Here is a 17,264-nt window from a genome sequence, read left to right as displayed (position 1 = left end):
CCCGCAGCTATGGAATATAATATAAGGTAGAATATAAGATGACTTTGATGGTGGAAGCCACTAGCTGAGGGATGTCAGTGGAATTATCCCTGATGACTGTAGAGTATCCATCCAGGCCTGGATGGCCAAAGTTCATTTTCATTTTATGTAAGAGGAAAATATACCTCTATCTTGTTTAAGCTATGCTTATTTGGGTTTCCACTATATGTTGCTGAACCTAATCTTAAACTGTTACTCTCCACAAGTAGCAAATCAAAGCTGTGGGGAAATGAAAGACTCAAAATAAAAGAACTTGAATTGGTCTGTAAAACTGCTATTAATTTTGACTTTTCTATATCCTATGACTTTTCACTATTAGCCTTTAGTCTTGAGATATAGCCTCCCAGTTCTCAGTTAAACCTGGTATCCGAGTTCTGGAATGGCAGGACAAGACTAAATTGTTACCTTTAGCTAATAGAATCCAGGTAAAACCAATAGCTAATTTCTGCTTTATATATTAGCAAAGCAGAAATAGAACAGGAGGTTCCTTTAGGTCACCCCAAAGTAATACCACCTAACCAGCCACATAATCAACTAACCAAGAGAGCAAGGAGACAGAAAGGTGAGAAGGTTAAATCTGAGCCTCCTTGGGAGGTAATAATTTCTACTTTTTTAGGGATATATGTATGTGTAAATATAGTATTAATTTGGCCATAGATACTATTCTATACATAAACCCATCATCTAACTGTTTTTAAATTTTAATCTTTTATTCTCAGTCTCATATGAAAGTTTTTTCCCCACCAAAAAAAAAAAAAAGCTTACCTTGAAATTTCACGCACAAACAAACGAAAGTGAAATGATTCTTCAGTAAATATTGAAGTACAGAATGTTCTTTATCTTAGGAAAAGCCAGAAGATGACAGAAGTCTGTAAAAACTTCCTCTGTTTTCTGGCGAAGTCCATAGAGCAGGCCAAGCAGAGAAGCCTGCTTGCTCCAGAGCTCAGAAACCACCCCCAGAAGAAAGAGAGTTTTGTTCCACTGCAAGGCTGGGATGGGAAGAACAGGGAGCCACCTCTTCTTTGCCAGCCTCCATTTAGCAGTTCTCAGAGAGCAGAAGTTTTGTCGCAGGGGTTGAACAAAGTTGTAGATGATGAGGCAGGAGACTTTGGTGGCATCTGGGCTCTGCTACTTGCTACTTGCATTTCCTTAGGCAAATCCCTTGTGTGGTGGAACTCTCATTTTTATACATTATCTGTGCAATACAGTTCTGTATATAATCCGGATCCTAACTATTCCTGTTCTAAAATTCTATACGTCTAATGAGGAATGGAATTTCCTTGACCATAGTGAATGATCTAAATCTGTCCCTGTGTGTGGTCTGATTCTCAAGGAAGCCAGGCCAGCCACATTTTAAAATTGAGACATTGCTGCCCCCTGTTGACTAATTATTGACATTTACCCAGGCCAGCAAGAGAGAGATACTGTTTTAAAATCTGATCATGGGCACTGGGCATTGGAGAAGGGAGAGAAGATGCTTATACCAAGGTTTGGGGCAAATGACAAATCTCCATGATAAAAGCCCTTCTTGAAAATGTTTTTCTCAGTACAACTTATTTTGTCCCATTGAGGAAAGATTTTGTCAAAATGCTTTTCAAGGAAAAGGTGATAGAAATGGGACTGTCTCCTCTAATGGAATAAAAATAATAGACACCCTGACTTGGAGAGAAGATTGTACCCACTATTTACTCAACTAAGTAACCCCACCCCAAGGGTCTTAAATGCCATTGAACAGTCTCCCAACGAATCTCACTGCAATCAAGAAAGGAAACAAACATGAAGAATGAAAAGGAAAAACGGAACAAAGAGACTGATCGAACCGACTCAACTGCCTGACAAGAAAATAATTCGGTGGTGGTGATCAGAGGGTTTTGGCCAAGTTTCCAATGAGATCATTGGAAAAGGGATCAAAAGTGGGGAACTAGTAAGTGAAATAAAATGGCCGCCAGCGTTGGGTATTGCCAGGACGGACCCCTTTCTAAGAAAGAATTTTCCAGAAGACAAAAACAATTGACCTGCAGGTGGTTTTCTGAGAAAATGGAACAATGGGTCCCCACAGAGCTCCAGATAAGCAACACCGGATGATAAGCCAGTTTCGGTTCAAGAGCGATAATTTATTGGATTGGACACACTTCTGTGTACACTGCCCCCCCCCCACGGTGTAAGACCCCCTTTGTAAAATGGAAACTTGGCATCAGCCAGTCAGAACACTTCCTTGCTTGCCTCCACGTTTGTACCCTGTACACACTTTCCTTTTCTACTCCCTTGACAGAGCTCCCTTCTACTTTCTGAGCAGGATGCTGCCCAATTCCTGTATTGCTCAATATAGCTGTGAGATCCTAAAAAAAAAAAAAAATGCTTTTCAGTTGTTTAAGGTTTACACTTTTCAAAGTATTTTTATGTATTTATCTGATCTTTCCATTAACCCTAAGAAGGGAGGATGATGGGAATATGCCCAATGTATAGATGGAAATGCAGAGGCCCAGAAAGCTGTGTCGACTTACCTCGGAGAAGAGGGAACACCTGAACCTGTCTAAGGCCTTTTCCTTTATTTTGGTCTCTGGTACAAAAGATTGGAAATTAGGGCAGCACGCTTCTAGAAAGTGAAGTTAGAAAACCAGTCCTGTCATCCTTTACTGCCATCATCTTGCTTTCTGATCAGTCTTGAGAAAAGTAGGGCAATTACTAAAAATTAATAAATGGAAAAGCTAAGGCACAAAAAATATCCTGCCTAAGGCCACCCAGGAGCAGTGAGGCTTCATCACCAGATGAGAGTAAATGGACTATGGCACACACAAAGAAGGGAAAGCTTTGGGTGTGTGATAGAAAGACTTCTCAGAGCCTACCTTCTTGTTCTACATGCTGTTCCACGTTAAAGAGGGACCGAGACCACTGTGGACTGTGAGGGCTGCTTGGACCCGCTGGTGACTTTGGGCCCTGAGCTTGGGCCTGTGTAGGCAAGCTCTGTGTATCCTCCTCCTTCTCCACTACGCCGAACAGTATTTTCCAAGAAGACTTTTTCTTGCCAGTGTTTATGGGCTTCTCACTGGATTGGGAAGCCCTACAAGGCCATGACATCTGTGCCCATGACTCGCTTACTGACCAACTCTGGGACAGACTTCTTGTCCTCTGCATCTTTGGCGAGAAGACAACGGGGGTGCTCTTGAAGGTATGGTGTTTGACGTAGAACGCCAGGATTTTGAATTCCATGCTATTTGAGTCATCATCATCCAGGGGAATCTCTTCCAGGTCACAGGCACTGGGGGAGCACATGGTGGACCTGCAATGACAAGATCCCCACTGTGTCCTTCCAGTGTGACAATTCACTCTTTGTAGGTTAGGAGAAAGGGGTAAAAACTCAACCAACAGCATTACTTACTAAACAATCCAAGTGTACATGGGCAGAAGAACGGACAAACAAAATGGGACCTCTACATACAATGGAATGTATTTGGCCATCAAAAGGAATGAAGTTCTGACATATGCTACAACGTGGATGGACCTTGAAGATATTATGCTAGCTAAAATAAGCAAGGCACAAAAGGACATGCTGTATAATTCCACTTACATGAAATATCCAGTATAGATAAATTCAGAGAGATAGAAAGTAGATTAGAGGTTACTAGGGGCTGGAGGAGGGAGAATGGGGAATTATTGCTTAATGTGTACAGAGTTTCTCCATCGGATCATGAAAAAGTTGCAGTAATAGATGGTGATGATGGTAGCACAATATTGTAAATGTGATTAATGCCACTGAACTGCACACTTAAAAATGGGTAAAATGGCAAATTATATGATAGGTGTGTTACCAGAACTAAAAACAATTCAGTCAAGAATTATAATCATGGAACACTTTTCTGTTTGTGCTGGGCATCCGGGGTTCATCAGAGATGGGAAAATTAGGGCTCTTTCTACAGTTTTGAAGCATGCAGGCATATGGAAGAGAGACTTGTGGATGGGTAACTCCGGACCACAAAGAGTGAGTTAAGAGCTCCAAAAGAGATGCAGAGAACTAGGAATGGGGAGATGAGGAGGGACAGGTCAGCCCCCAATAAATCCCAGAGTGATTTGAACAGTGAATAAAAAAGTATTTGCAAAGTCCTCTTTGGGGAATGGTGAGAAAGAGGGAAAATTCATGTGGAGAAGGCCTTATATTCTTGCAAGCAGTGAGGACAACAAAATCAACAAGTTGAACCCCCAAACGTGGGGTTTATTCATATGAAACTTATCCCCACAAAGGATAGGCTAAGCCTACTTAAAATTAAGCCTAAGAGTCACCTCCAGAGAACCTCTTTTGTTGCTCAGATGTGACCTCTCTCTCTCAGCCAAATGGCAAGCAAACTCATTGCCCTCTCCTTCTCTGTGTGGGACATGACTCCGAGGGGTGTAAACCTCCCTGGCAACATGGGACAGAAGTCCTAGAATGAGCTGGGACTCAGCATCAAGGGATTGAGAAAACCTTCTCAACTGAAAGGGAGAAGAGAGAAATGAGACAAAATCAAGTGTCAGCGGCTGAGAGATTTCAAAGAGAATCGAGAGGTTATCCTGGAGATTATTCTTATGCATTATATAGATAGCCCCTTTTTAGTTTAAGGTGTATTAAAGAGGCTGGAGGGAAGTGCCTGAAACTGTAGAGCTGTGTTCCAGTAGCCACGTTTCTTAAAGATGATCGTATAATGATATGGCTTTCGCAAAGTGACTGTGTGATGGTGAAACCTTGTTGTGATGCTCCTTTTATCTATGGTATAGACAGATGAGTAAAAAATATGGATCAAAAATAAATAATAGGGGGAACAAATCTTAAAATAAATTGAATAGAGGGAAATCTAGTAGTTAATGAGAGGGAGGAGAAAGGGGTATTGTATATATGAATTTTTTCTTTTTATTTCTTTTTCTGGAGTGATGTAAATGTTCTGAGAAATGATCATGGTGATGAATATACAACTATGTGATGATATTATGAGCCATTGATTGCACACCAAGTATGGAATGTTCATACATTAAGAATGTTTGCATTGTATGTTGACCGATTTTATTAATTTAAAAGAATACAAGAAAAAAAAAGAGAATGGTGAGAGGACTGGTAAAGCATAAGCCTTGGATTTGTGGATGGTGGCGACTGGGACTACTTGGTGGGAAATAAGTGAAGTGGCAGTCTCGTGCTAAATTCTGGTGGCTTTTGAATACCAGGCTGAAACCTTTGCAAAGTCCCAACACAGAACCTGGCACAAAGGAGGCCCTCAAAACTTATAGCTATTTAAAAAAAAATTTTTTTTTAGTACAACTATCCTCTCAGACCCTCAGTCTCTGACCTTCATGAGGCTCTTAAACATGTTCCCTTTCTTACTGGTCCTTTCTTTCTTTTTTTTACTGGTCCTTTTTTAAAGCTGTCTTTTGACATGTCGCTGACACAATAATAAACAAGCTGCAGTGATATTACTAGTCTTGACTGACAGATCCTTCTCCTTCCACTGTACCCTCTCTTAGTAGGACTAACTTATGAAGAAAGGGGACAGTGACTGCATATGGGCTTTGGAGCAGTGTGGTGTGGTACAGATCAACTGGACAGGGGTGTGGATGCCGGATGGTGAGGGCTGGCTCAGCTTCTAACTTGTAATGTCCTTGGGCAAGTCACTTAATCCCTTTGCTCCTCAGTTTTCCCCTGTTGTCCTCTACCAGGATGTCCTCTACTTTTCTTTCTAGTTCTATCCATTGAAGGTGGTGGGTGGAGGGGTGGAAATATTTCCCCTGCATTTCTGCAGGAAGCCTCCTGTTCCCCACCATGGTTTTCCTCTCCTTTGCTTGAGGGACGGTCCCATGGCTGATACAGGAGCTGCTCATCTGAGGAACTGCTCCTTGGCCAGGCCTGGATGGAAGTGAGACAGGAAGGGTTGCAGGGAGAAGATGGCAGAACACCAGCACAGGGCTTCCGAAGCAGATGGATTTCCTAGAGTGGTCCAAACTCGGCATACTGCTGTACACACACACACACACACACACATTTACACAATCCCCCAACCCCACAAACCTACCTCACATAATTAAATACAAGCAAATTGTTGAGGGGGTCCAGCGTAACCACCAACCTCCTTCTCCATTTCTTCAGTTTGGTCCTATTCCAGGACCTTTGACCATCTGTCTCCCCTAATCTTCTCCCAGTTTCATACTTGCCTTAAGTACCACAGTGAATCTTCTGCTCTTTGTCAGGAATCACTTCCACATCTTGTCAAAAGACATGCTTCTCCTGGTTTTCTACACCCCTACCCCAATCCTTCCCCTGGGTTCCACATGCATTCTCACAGGGTATCACAGTCCTCCCCCTTATATCTATTAGGGTCTTTTTCCAGTTCTTCCAGCTTATCTAGGTTTATTTCCCTTTTTCTCAACAGAATATAAATATCAGGAGGGCAGCCCTTGTTTGCTGTTTTTTCTCTGCTGTATGCCTAATGCTTGGAAAGGCCTGGTACATAAAGTCACACAATTGTTTGTGGAATGAATGAATATATACATTCATTATATATATTAGCATAGGATTGCCCACTGCCGTTTGTTGTGAAGGACCACCCTTTACTGTGAAATTATGTCTTCTCTACTCTTTGGACTTAAAGTATATTTTATTTTAGGAAATGATCAGAGTAAGTGATGATTTTTTTAAGTTGTCCATATAATACAAAAATAAAAGCAGGCAACCTTATTTAGTCACCCCCATTTAAATATATATACATTCAACTCCTAAAATACAGAAGTCTGAGAACTGCTGTATGGAAAATGACAGAAGTACTGAGATTCTGTGTTTCTCTTGTACAGGCATAGGCACAGAATGGTTGAGGGAAGTCCATGCTGACTGGTAGAACCCTAGACCTAGGTCTTGAGATATGAGATAAGCACGGATTTTATTCTCAGAGCTGGGTGTGGATCCCTGAACCACCATTTCCTTCATGTGTATCCTTGGATATTGCTTAATATCTCTGAGGCTCAATTACCTCATCTGTGAGGTGAGAATAAGGATAATTAGTCCTTGAGTTTGTTTTGAAGCTTAAATTCAATAATGTATCTAAACGCCCAGCATGATGGCTGGTCCCCAAACACTAGAGGTTTCTATAGCATGATTATCTACTTGCCCCCTTCCGTTTTCTTCTGAGTAGTGAGAGCAAGGAAAGGTCTAGAAATACTCACTGGCCAATGATATTCCATATGAAGGCATAAAAAGCACTATGCCTAGTATATTGTCATTCTAATTTTTATTCTAACAGGAGTTAAATACAGCATCATGTCTTTCAGAATGGAAACTTCTACTGGCTAAGCTCCTCTTTCACTTCTGTTCTTGCTGCCTATCAGGGTAGAATTGTGTCCCCCCAAAAGATATGTTGAAGTCCTAACCCCCTGTACCTCAAAATATGACCTTAATTGGAAATAGAGTCACTGCAGGTGGAATTATATTAAGATGAGATCATACTGGAATAGTGTGGGCACTAATCCAATATGACTGGTGTTCATATAAAAAAAAAAGGACAAGAAGCAAAAGAGAAGACAGCACGTCACAACAGAGGCATAGATTGAAGTGCTGCAAGCCAAGGAACATCAAGGATTACTAGCAAACCACCAGAGGCTGGAAGGAGGAAAGAAAGGAATTTCCTTTACAGGTTTCAAAGGGAGCATGGCTCTGCCGACAGCTTTATTTCAGAATTCTAGCTTCAGACTGTGAGACAATACACTTCTGTGGTGTTAAGCCACCCAGTTCATGGCACTTTGTTATGGCAATCCTAGAAAATTAAGATACTGCCTTCCTTAAATCAGTCTGTCATTTTGAGTATGTAGATTCAGGAGGTCTTGTGGAAGAGAAGTTTTGCAGTAGAGGAGACGAAAGGAAAGGAGAGAAAAGAAGGAGAACAGAGAATCAGGGAAGTGGGTTTCAATGAAGGAGATTTGAAAAATACTTTCTTCCCCAGTCTCAGAACAATGACTTGGTAGGTATTATGTCCTTTTCCAGAGAAGGAAATAAATCCCCAGGCATAAGTCGGGTTTTTTTTTCTTTTGAGTTCCTCCTATTTGGAACTCAAGAAGTCTTTGTTGATTGAATGATTGATACTGGCAAGGAGCCATGCGACTTATAAATGGTGGGGATGGACTTGAACCTGAGTTCTGGCCCTGATCTGTGTTCCTACACTCTACCAGGCAGTGCCCACGGGCAGTTCCCACCCTTAAAGGGGCAGAGTTCCATTCAAAGGGACACTGGGTATTAGCCTCTGCACTTGTCAGACAGAGAGCTCAGGAGCCATCATTAGAATTTCAGAACCACTAGTTACTCTACGGAAGGTCTGTGATTTAAATAGTCATTGCTTCTGGAGCACATTGATTTGAATGGTAAAAATGGATAAACATACAGTTTTTCAGTAAAACAACCGTTGGGCTTAGCAAGGTATGATGACATAGAGACAATGGATTCTTCTCAGATAAAATGAAGAAATGGCTAGATCCATATTTCTAAAGTTTATTCCATGGAACCATATTGACAAAATGATTCCACCATCAAAAAAAGTATGGGATGTGCCTTTCCAGTTGAGAGACAAATCCTGAACTTCATCAGCCTTTCTTGAGTGAAGGTAATCTCTTGGTGGTGACTTACTTTAATTAGGACATTTTCACGGATTTAGAACAACTAATTTGCAGTTTAATAAATTCCCCTATTTAAAAGCCAAAAAAAAAAAAAGTATGGGAGATGCTTTGCATACAGTCAGCCTGGTCTCTTCTCCCTCCCCATTTTTTCCTATTCTGAAAATAGGAAAATCCTGGCTCTGCTAAAAACAGTGAAGTGAGTTTGAGTAAATGACTTAACCTCTCTATGTTTCAGTTTCCTCATGTTTAAACTGGGGGTAATAATGGTACTTATTTCATTGAAGTGTTGTGAGGATTAAATGATTTAATATTTGTAAAGCACCTAGAACAGGGCTTGGCATATATAATTACTTAAGAAGTCTTATGAAACACTTAGGGAAACGCTGTCCTAGATAAGCTCTAAGGGATTTTCAGTTAATAGAGAGGAAAGAAAACAGCATTGGAAGTGAGAAGCCTTGAGCTGAAGAACTACTTTTAATACTTACTGACAAAATGATTTGAAGCAAGTCTCTTAAGCTCTCTGATCCTTAGAGTTCCCATTTGTAAAATGGGATTCATATTGTCTAACTCATGTATGTGCTAAGAGGCTTAAATCTTAAAATATATGAAAGTCCTTTGTAATTTATAAAACAAAATACAAGTATTGGTCTGTACAGAATAATGGTTAACACATTGGTCTCTTGATTCAAGATAACCTAGTTCATATTCTGGATTATTTGCTTACTGCCTGTGTGACTTTAGGCACGTTTATTAACTTATTTGTGCGTCAGGTCCCCCATCTGTAAAATGAGGCTAAAAAAAGCCTTGCCTCATTGAGTTGTTATGTAGATAAAAACAATAAAGGTGAAGCATTTAAACGCTTTTTAAAAAGCATGATAAATGATAAGTGCTCAATAAATATTAGTGTCATTCATTAAAGTTGTATTATTTTAATAGATTGCTTTCTTGGTAAATACATTTCAAAATGTTTTTAACTGTAAGCTCATCAAATGCAGCAATTAATAACTAGTAACTTGCAAATCTTAGGGTTAGCACTAAATTCACTCTTTTCTCCTATAGTTGACTAAGTTCTGGAGTGTTTGTTCCTAAAATGAAAATAAATAACAAAGTGCTGTCAAAGAGCCCTTGAAGGCACTCTTTGCTCCATCTCCCTTTCTTCTCATTTGTACTAGTCTCCCTTCTTCTCCACCCAGTTTCTTCATAGATTTTACACAGACTAATCATTCACCTACACAACAGAAAACATAAGATTTTGCACTCTACTTTTAAGGTTTGTGAGCAGTGAGTAAAGTCTAGAAACAAGTAATATTTTCTCATAATTCCTGTGAGGGAGGAATTTTCTAAGTTGCTTTAACAAAATTGAACTTTAAGCAAACCTATATAGAAGCAAAAGCCACTTATAACCTTCATCTCATGTCAGCTCAACTAGAAACTGCTTCACAGGTAAGAGCTTCCTGTTTTGAATGATCATTAAGAAGCGTTAAGTGGCATCAACCCTAGGAAAAGGTGGTGCCATCTCTCTTGGAATTTCCAGAAACCTGGAGTCATCTTTTATTTCTTTCACTTTCCATATCCAATCCATAACACAGTCCCATCTATGCTACTTCTAACATACATCCCTTATCCTCCACTCACCTCCACTCCACTGTCCTGTTCCCAGGTACTGTTGTCTTTTGGACTACTGTAAGGCTCCTAACTGGCCTTCCTTCTTTTACTCTTGCCCTTCCTCCAATTCAGGCCTCACCTAGTAGCCAGAACAATCTTACCAAAATGCGCAGTTTAGTTAGATCAGTTGGACAGCACCTGAACCCAGTGACCAATCAGATCACTAAAAATGAGACAACCATTATGAAACTTCTGATGGTTACACTAGGAAGTTACCATCAAAACAATTGAAACTGAATTTGATCAAGCTTCTAACTTTCTTTCTAGTTTATAGGAAATATAGGAAAGAGGAATAAGTAAAATGACCATAAAGAGGCAATTATCCAAATTCAGTATGTGATAAATTCTACAGGACTAATGAGCCAGTTTCTTAAACACATAACTAGCATGAAAAATAGTGAGGAAAGGGAACTGTTAGCATACTAATAGAGACTTAAGAGCCATATCAATTAAATGCAATGGGTGGACCTTCTTTAGATCCTGATTCAAACAAATTTACTTTATAAAGATGTTTTTGGGGTGGGGTGACATCATCAACATGGTGCGGTAAGACATCCTCTGGAAAATTCTTGCTTTGGATTCACCTAATAAAAGGACAAATTCCACCTACTTGGAACTCTGGAGTATGATAAAAATGGGAGAAGGACTCTACAAATACTGAACCAATGTAAAAAAAAAAAAAAGAAAACACCAAAATCAGGTAGGGCAGGAGATTTATGTTCCAGCCCTTCCAGTCCAGATCCCTCACCCTCATCAGCCCTGGGCAGCTTAAAAAGTTGCATAGAGGCAGCATAGCTTGGGTCCCTCTGCTGTGGATGCAGAATCATGGATCTATTCACAGCAGTGATTTAGAACCCTACACATATCCAGGCACAGGGACCCAAGTGCACAGAGCTCTAGGGTGGAAAACAGCAGCTGAGTAGTGCCACAAACAAAAGTATCCCAAGGGAAAAAAGTGACCATGGCAGAACTGTTGACAAGAGGTGCACACACTCAATCCAGTCTTTGCTTGCAGGACCACCTAAACGCAGAATGGACCTTTCTGGATTGATCCCATCTGTCTTCCCTGGGTGGGATACCCTAATAAGGAAGAAATTAGCAGCAGAAAAGCCTTCTGGGTGGAAAAGGAAGGGGGTAGGGGACAGGATTGAATTGTTATAGGATGGGTCCTAGAACTGAAAAGTGTAAGGGAAAGGGGACACCAAGTGAGGGAGAGAATTTAAACAAATCATAAGAGCTGGGGAGAAAATTCTGCAAACAAATAACATATCAAGATTCCAAGAGAAGGAACAGAGGAAAGAAAGCTTTCTCCTAGAGATGAAACAATTGAAAATAGCAATGGCAATCTCAAAAATTGTACCACATATCCAGGGCAAGAATCATTGTAAAAAGAGCTGAAAAAATCTGAACAGCTTAAACATGGGCTACTCTAAAGGTCCAGAATAAGTTGGGTCAAGGCATCAAAAAACAGTGTTAACACCAAGCCAATTAAAAATAAAATGATGGCCGAATAGAGTAGCTCAAGATTATCCTTGCTCTGGGGAAAAGTTAGAGAAGGGACAGGAGAGCAACTGAGGTGGTGATTCAGGAGTGCAGCTGACCTGGGAGAGCCTTCTGCACCACATGCAGCAGCCCTAGTTGCAGAGGCCGAGGAACTTAGACAGAAAGCTGGAGCCTGGCACGGGGGCACAGAGCCCACAGGAGTGCATGGATTGGAGCCAGGGACTAGGAAGTATGCCAGGCAATGTACCTACCAGTGCAGCCCCGTGACCGGTGACTCACCCCACACCCACAAACCCAAACCCCCTCACCTGCTCTTATTCTCTGAGCTCCAGGTGCCCCCAACCTACCAGCCCCCAGTGCACATACCTCCCCCACACCCCCACCCCAAGTACAGTCCAACCCACCTCTCCTGGAGCCCTCCAGAGCACTACCTCCCCCTCCCTGTTCCCTGCAGGCTTTTGCGAGTGCATAAAGGCTGCAGGCACTAACCCAGGCTATCCCTGCCCCTCTGCCCATAGTGTTACACTGCCTCACCCCATCCCCATCACCCCCAAACTCTGTGCATCAGTTTAAGGCACTCTAAGGCCCACGCATGCATACGGGCCCCCAATCACATCATTCAGCTCTAGGAACTACACTTTACAGCAGTCCTAAAACTGCACATATGCACAGCCCTCAGACTCACTTTCCAGCTCTGAGAAAGTGCTGACCTGCACAGCTGGCTCACATCTGCCCCCAACCGACAAAGGCACAATGCCGACCTGTTGCCACAGCTCTATGCATGTGCAAAAAGGGCTCTGTGCCTTAGACCAGCACACACCGGGGTTATGCCTGCCAGACTGGTTCACCAACACAGCTACATCCTCCCTGGCTGCTGGGTGCCCCATTCAGGAGCATCAGCATAACATCCCCAACCTGCACCTATACCTGCCCTGAAACAAATCATCACACCGAGTGCCCCACCTTGTGCCCTACTCCCTGCTGTACAACCATCCCACAAATACAAGGCCTTAGACTACTGAAAGAAATCAACTCCCAAAGTAAACCAATCAAGATATTTACATGCCATGAAGACAGCAGAAGATCACTAAACATATCCAATGCAGACAGATATAGCCCTACCTAATGACCAAAGTAGAAGCCCAGGGGTGACACAGATGTTGGAACAACTAATCAAAGATGTTCACACAACTCTACTTAATACAATAAGTGGGATAGCAAATGACATAAAGGAGAGCAAGAAGACAGTAAAAGAGCACAAAGAGGAATTTGAAAGAATAAATAGAAAAATAGCGAAATCACAGATATTAAAGACTCTATTGACCAAATAAAGAATATACTAGAGGCACACAACACCAGATTTGAAGAGACAGAAGAAAGAATAAGTGATATAGAAGACAGGATAACTGACTTTGAAGACTTAAAACAGCAAATGGCAACAAAGATAGAAAAAATTGAATTGGATCTCAGGGAAATGATAAACAAAACAAAGCACAACAAATATAAGAATCACTGGTGTCCCAGAAGGAGAAGAGAGGAGTAAAGGTGTAGGAAGAATAGTCGAGGATATAATGGTGGGAAACTTCCCAACCCTCATAAAGGACATAAATATACAAGTCAAAGAAGCCCAAACAGAATAAATTCAAACAGGCTTTCCCCAAGACACATACTAATCAGTCTGTCAAACATTGTAAAGAAGCAGAAAATCTTGGAAGCAGCAAGAGAAAAGGAATCTACTACATACAAGGGATATCAAATAAGACTGAGTTCAGACTATTCAAGTAGCACCCTGGAGGTGAGAAGGCAGTGGTATGATATTTTCAAAATCCTGAAAGAGAAAGACTTCCAGCCAAAAATTCTGTACCCAGCCAAATTGTCCTTCAAAATTGAGGGAGAGATTAAAGTTTTACAAAGAAGTACTGAAAGAATTTCTCAACAAGAGACTGGCCCTACAAGAAATACTAAAAGGAGTTCTGCCAGCTGAAAAAACAAGACAGGAGAGGGAGGTCTGGAGGAGGGCACAAAATTGAAGAATACCAGCATGGGTAGTTTAAAGAATACAAAGAGAAAGAGGGAAAAGAATATATACATCTGACAAAATAAAAAGGATAAGATGATGGAATCAAGAAATGCCTTTTCAGTAATAACTTTGAATGTTAATGGACTAAATTTACCAATTAAAAATACAGATTGGCAGAATGGATTAAGAAACATAATCCAGCTATATGCTTCTTACAAGAGACTCATCTTAGACACAAGGACACAAATAAATTGAAAGTGAAAGGATGGGAAAAGAGTTTCCATGCAAGTTGTAACCCAAAGAAAGCAGGAGTAGCTATACTAATATCAGACAAAATAGACTTTAAATGTAAAGACATCAGGATATCATGTGAGACCTGGGGTCAAGATGGAAGCCTAGTGAGGTGTGGGATTTTGTTTGTCCTCCAGAGCAGCTAGAAAATAGCCAGAACAGTACAGAACAACTGTTGGGGCCACATCAGTGAACAGACACACAACATACCCCAGTCTAGACAAGCTGGACCAGCTGCGAGCCCACCCAGAACCATGAGTCCCCCAAGCCATGGTGGCCTGTCCCCACTCCCTGACAGGCTGCTTCCCAGAGGGGGAAAGGAAAGAGACTTTACCAGTAGCAGGAGCTGAGTGCAACCAAGCTCCAATTGTGGAATTAATTAACAAATTCTGACTATTAAAAATAGGCCCCAGCTCAGCTGAACCTTGAGTAAAAGTGGAGGTTGCTGATTTTTGCCCCAGCACAGAGGGGTAGGGCTGACGGAAAAAGGGAGAAAAAAACCCCAGAGGTTTGTTTGGATTGGATAGCACCAATCCAAAGGGTCTGGGCCCTGAAGGAAAGGAGGGGGCACATAGGACCTGAAGATATGCAGAGCAACATACCAACTTAAGCTTTTGATTGGCAAACTTGAGGAAAGTGGGCCAGCTCTGAAAAGAATTTTTCTTTCTGTCTTTTGTGACTGTGTTTCTATGGCTTGACTACTCTTTGGATACAGCTGCAATGCTTTTCGGGCTCCAGCTGCCCCAGGCATAGACAGAATTAAGCTTGTTTGAGTGTTTGTCTGAAGAGTGTTTGTCTGGAGCATGTGCCTTGCCCAGGAGAAGGGTGGGGCCCAGCTCAGGTGGAATCCCTCCCTCAAGGAATTCAGACACCAGGGTCTGGAAAAGTGAAGTGATTAAAGCCAGCCTACAACTGCTCTGTCTCAACCATGTGCCCAGCAGGGAGAGTCTACTGAAGTTAAAGGTACCATATCACCTTATGCTGGTGGGACCCACAGGCAGACAAGCACCACATACTGGGCAGGATAGGAAAAACATGGAGTCAGAGGCTTCATAGGAAAGTCTTTCAACCTGCTGGGTCTTACCCACAGGGAAAACTGATATAGGTGACTCTTTCCTCCTAAGAGGAGGCCAGTTTAGTCTGGGAAAATCTGAGTTGGGGTCTGTAATACCTAAGTAAACCCTCCTAAGGGTTAGGGGAGGGGGGAAAGGCACCATACAGGCAGGGCAAGAAACAAGAAAACAGGAACTGAAAAATTCTCTTCTGTTAAACAAAAGCTAAGCTAGTGGTACAGAATAAGCTGAACTGAATGTCAAAGAACAGATAAACAACAAATTCATCCAGCAAGAAAATCCTAGGTAAAAGAAGTAAAAACCATCTCCGGAGTAAATTAATTAAGGTAATTAAATGCCTAGACACCAGCAAAAAATAACAAATCACACTAGGAAAATTGAAGATATGGCCCAGTCAAAGGAAAAAACCAACAATTCAAATGAGATACAGGCGTTGAAACAATTAATTCAGAATGTACAAACAGACATTGAAAACCTCATGAAAACCAAATCAATGAATTGAGAGAGGATATAAAGAAGAAAAGGAATGAACAAAAAGAAGAAATTGAAAGTCTGAAAAAACAAGTCACAGAACTTATGGGAATGAAAGGCATAGTAGAAGAGATAAAAAAAAACAATGGAAACCTACTATGTTAGATTTCAAGAGGCAGAAGATAGGATTAGTGAGCTGGAGGATGGAACATCTGAAATCGGATAAGCAAAAGAAAATATAGGGAAAAGAATGGAAAAATATGAGCAGGGACTCAGAGAATTGAATGACAACATGAAGCGCATGAATATACGTGTTGTGGGCATCCCAGAAGGAGAAGAGAAGGGAAAAGGAGGAGAAAAACTAATGGAGGAAATTATTACTGAAAATTTCCCAACTCTTATGAAAGACTTAAAATTACAGATCCAAGAAGTGCAGCATACCCCAAACAGAATAGATCAAAATAGACGTACTCCAAGATACTTACTAATCAGAATGTTAGAGGTCAAAGAGAAAGAGAGAATCCTGAAAGCAGCAAGAGAAATGTAATCCACCACATACAAGGGAAGCTCAATAAGACTATGTGTAGATTTCTCAGCAGAAACCATGGAGGTGAGAAGACAGTGGGATGACATATTTAAATTACTAAAAGAGAAAAACTCCCAACCAAGAATTCTATATCCAGTATAATTGTCCTTCAAAAATGAGGAGGAAATTAAAACATTTTCAGATAAAAAAATTACTGAGAGAATTTGTGACCAAGGGACTGGTTCTGCAAGAAATACTAAAAGGAGCACTAGAGGCAGATGCAAAAAGACAGGAGAGAGAGGTATGGAGAAGAGTGTAGAAATGAAGACTATCAGTAAAGGTAAAAAGAAGAAAAATAATCCAAAAGGCAAAATGGTAGAAGAAAGTACTACCTGTACAATAATAACACTAAATGTTAGTGGATTAAATTTCCCAATCAAAGGCAGAATGGATTAAAAAACAGAACCCATCTACATGCTGTCTACAGGAAACACATCTTGGACCAAAGGATAAACATAGGTTGAAAGTGAAAGGTTGGGAAAAGCTATTTCATGCAAATAACAATCAGAAAAGAGCAGGAGTAGCTATACTACTATCCAACAAATTAGACTTCAAATGTAAAACAGTTAAAAGAGACAAAGAAGGACACTATGTATTAATAAAAGGAACAATTCAACAAGAAGGCATAACAATCATAAGTATTTATGCACTGAGCCAGAAGTCTCCAAAATACATGAGGCAAACACTGAAAAGAGAAATAGATACATCTACCATAATAGTTGGAGACTTCAATTCTCCACTCTCATAAATGGACAGAACATCTAGACAGAGGATCAATAAAGAAACAGAATTTGAATAATACAATAAATGAGCTTGACTAAACAGACATTTATAGAACACTACACCCCACAACAGCAGGATACACCTTTTTCTCAAATGCTCATGGATCATTCTCAAAGGATAGACCATATGCTGGGTCACAAAGCAAGTCTCAATAAATTTAAAAAGATTGAAATCATAAAAAACACTTTCTCAGATCATAAAGGAATGAAGTTGGAAA

The 17,264-nt window shown here is 40.9% G+C and overlaps 1 protein-coding gene across 4 annotated transcripts in view; it reads right to left on the bottom strand.

Annotated features, from left to right (window-relative positions):
• The window catches only part of BCL2L14 (BCL2 like 14), a 67,352-nt gene that overhangs the window by 24,458 nt on the left and 25,630 nt on the right, over positions 1-17,264 (bottom strand). For all 4 annotated transcript variants that reach the window (XM_077170081.1, XM_077170080.1, XM_077170082.1 and 1 more), the window contains one exon: positions 2,886-3,319. In XM_077170081.1, coding sequence (XP_077026196.1) covers positions 2,886-3,312 — 427 coding nt within the window. In that variant the 5' untranslated portion in view covers positions 3,313-3,319. The remainder of the gene's footprint in view (positions 1-2,885; positions 3,320-17,264) is intronic.

This window comes from Tamandua tetradactyla, chromosome 7, assembly GCF_023851605.1.
Source record: "Tamandua tetradactyla isolate mTamTet1 chromosome 7, mTamTet1.pri, whole genome shotgun sequence".
NCBI classification, from domain to species: Eukaryota; Metazoa; Chordata; class Mammalia; order Pilosa; family Myrmecophagidae; genus Tamandua; species Tamandua tetradactyla.
This window is presented reverse-complemented; position numbering and strand designations above follow the sequence as displayed.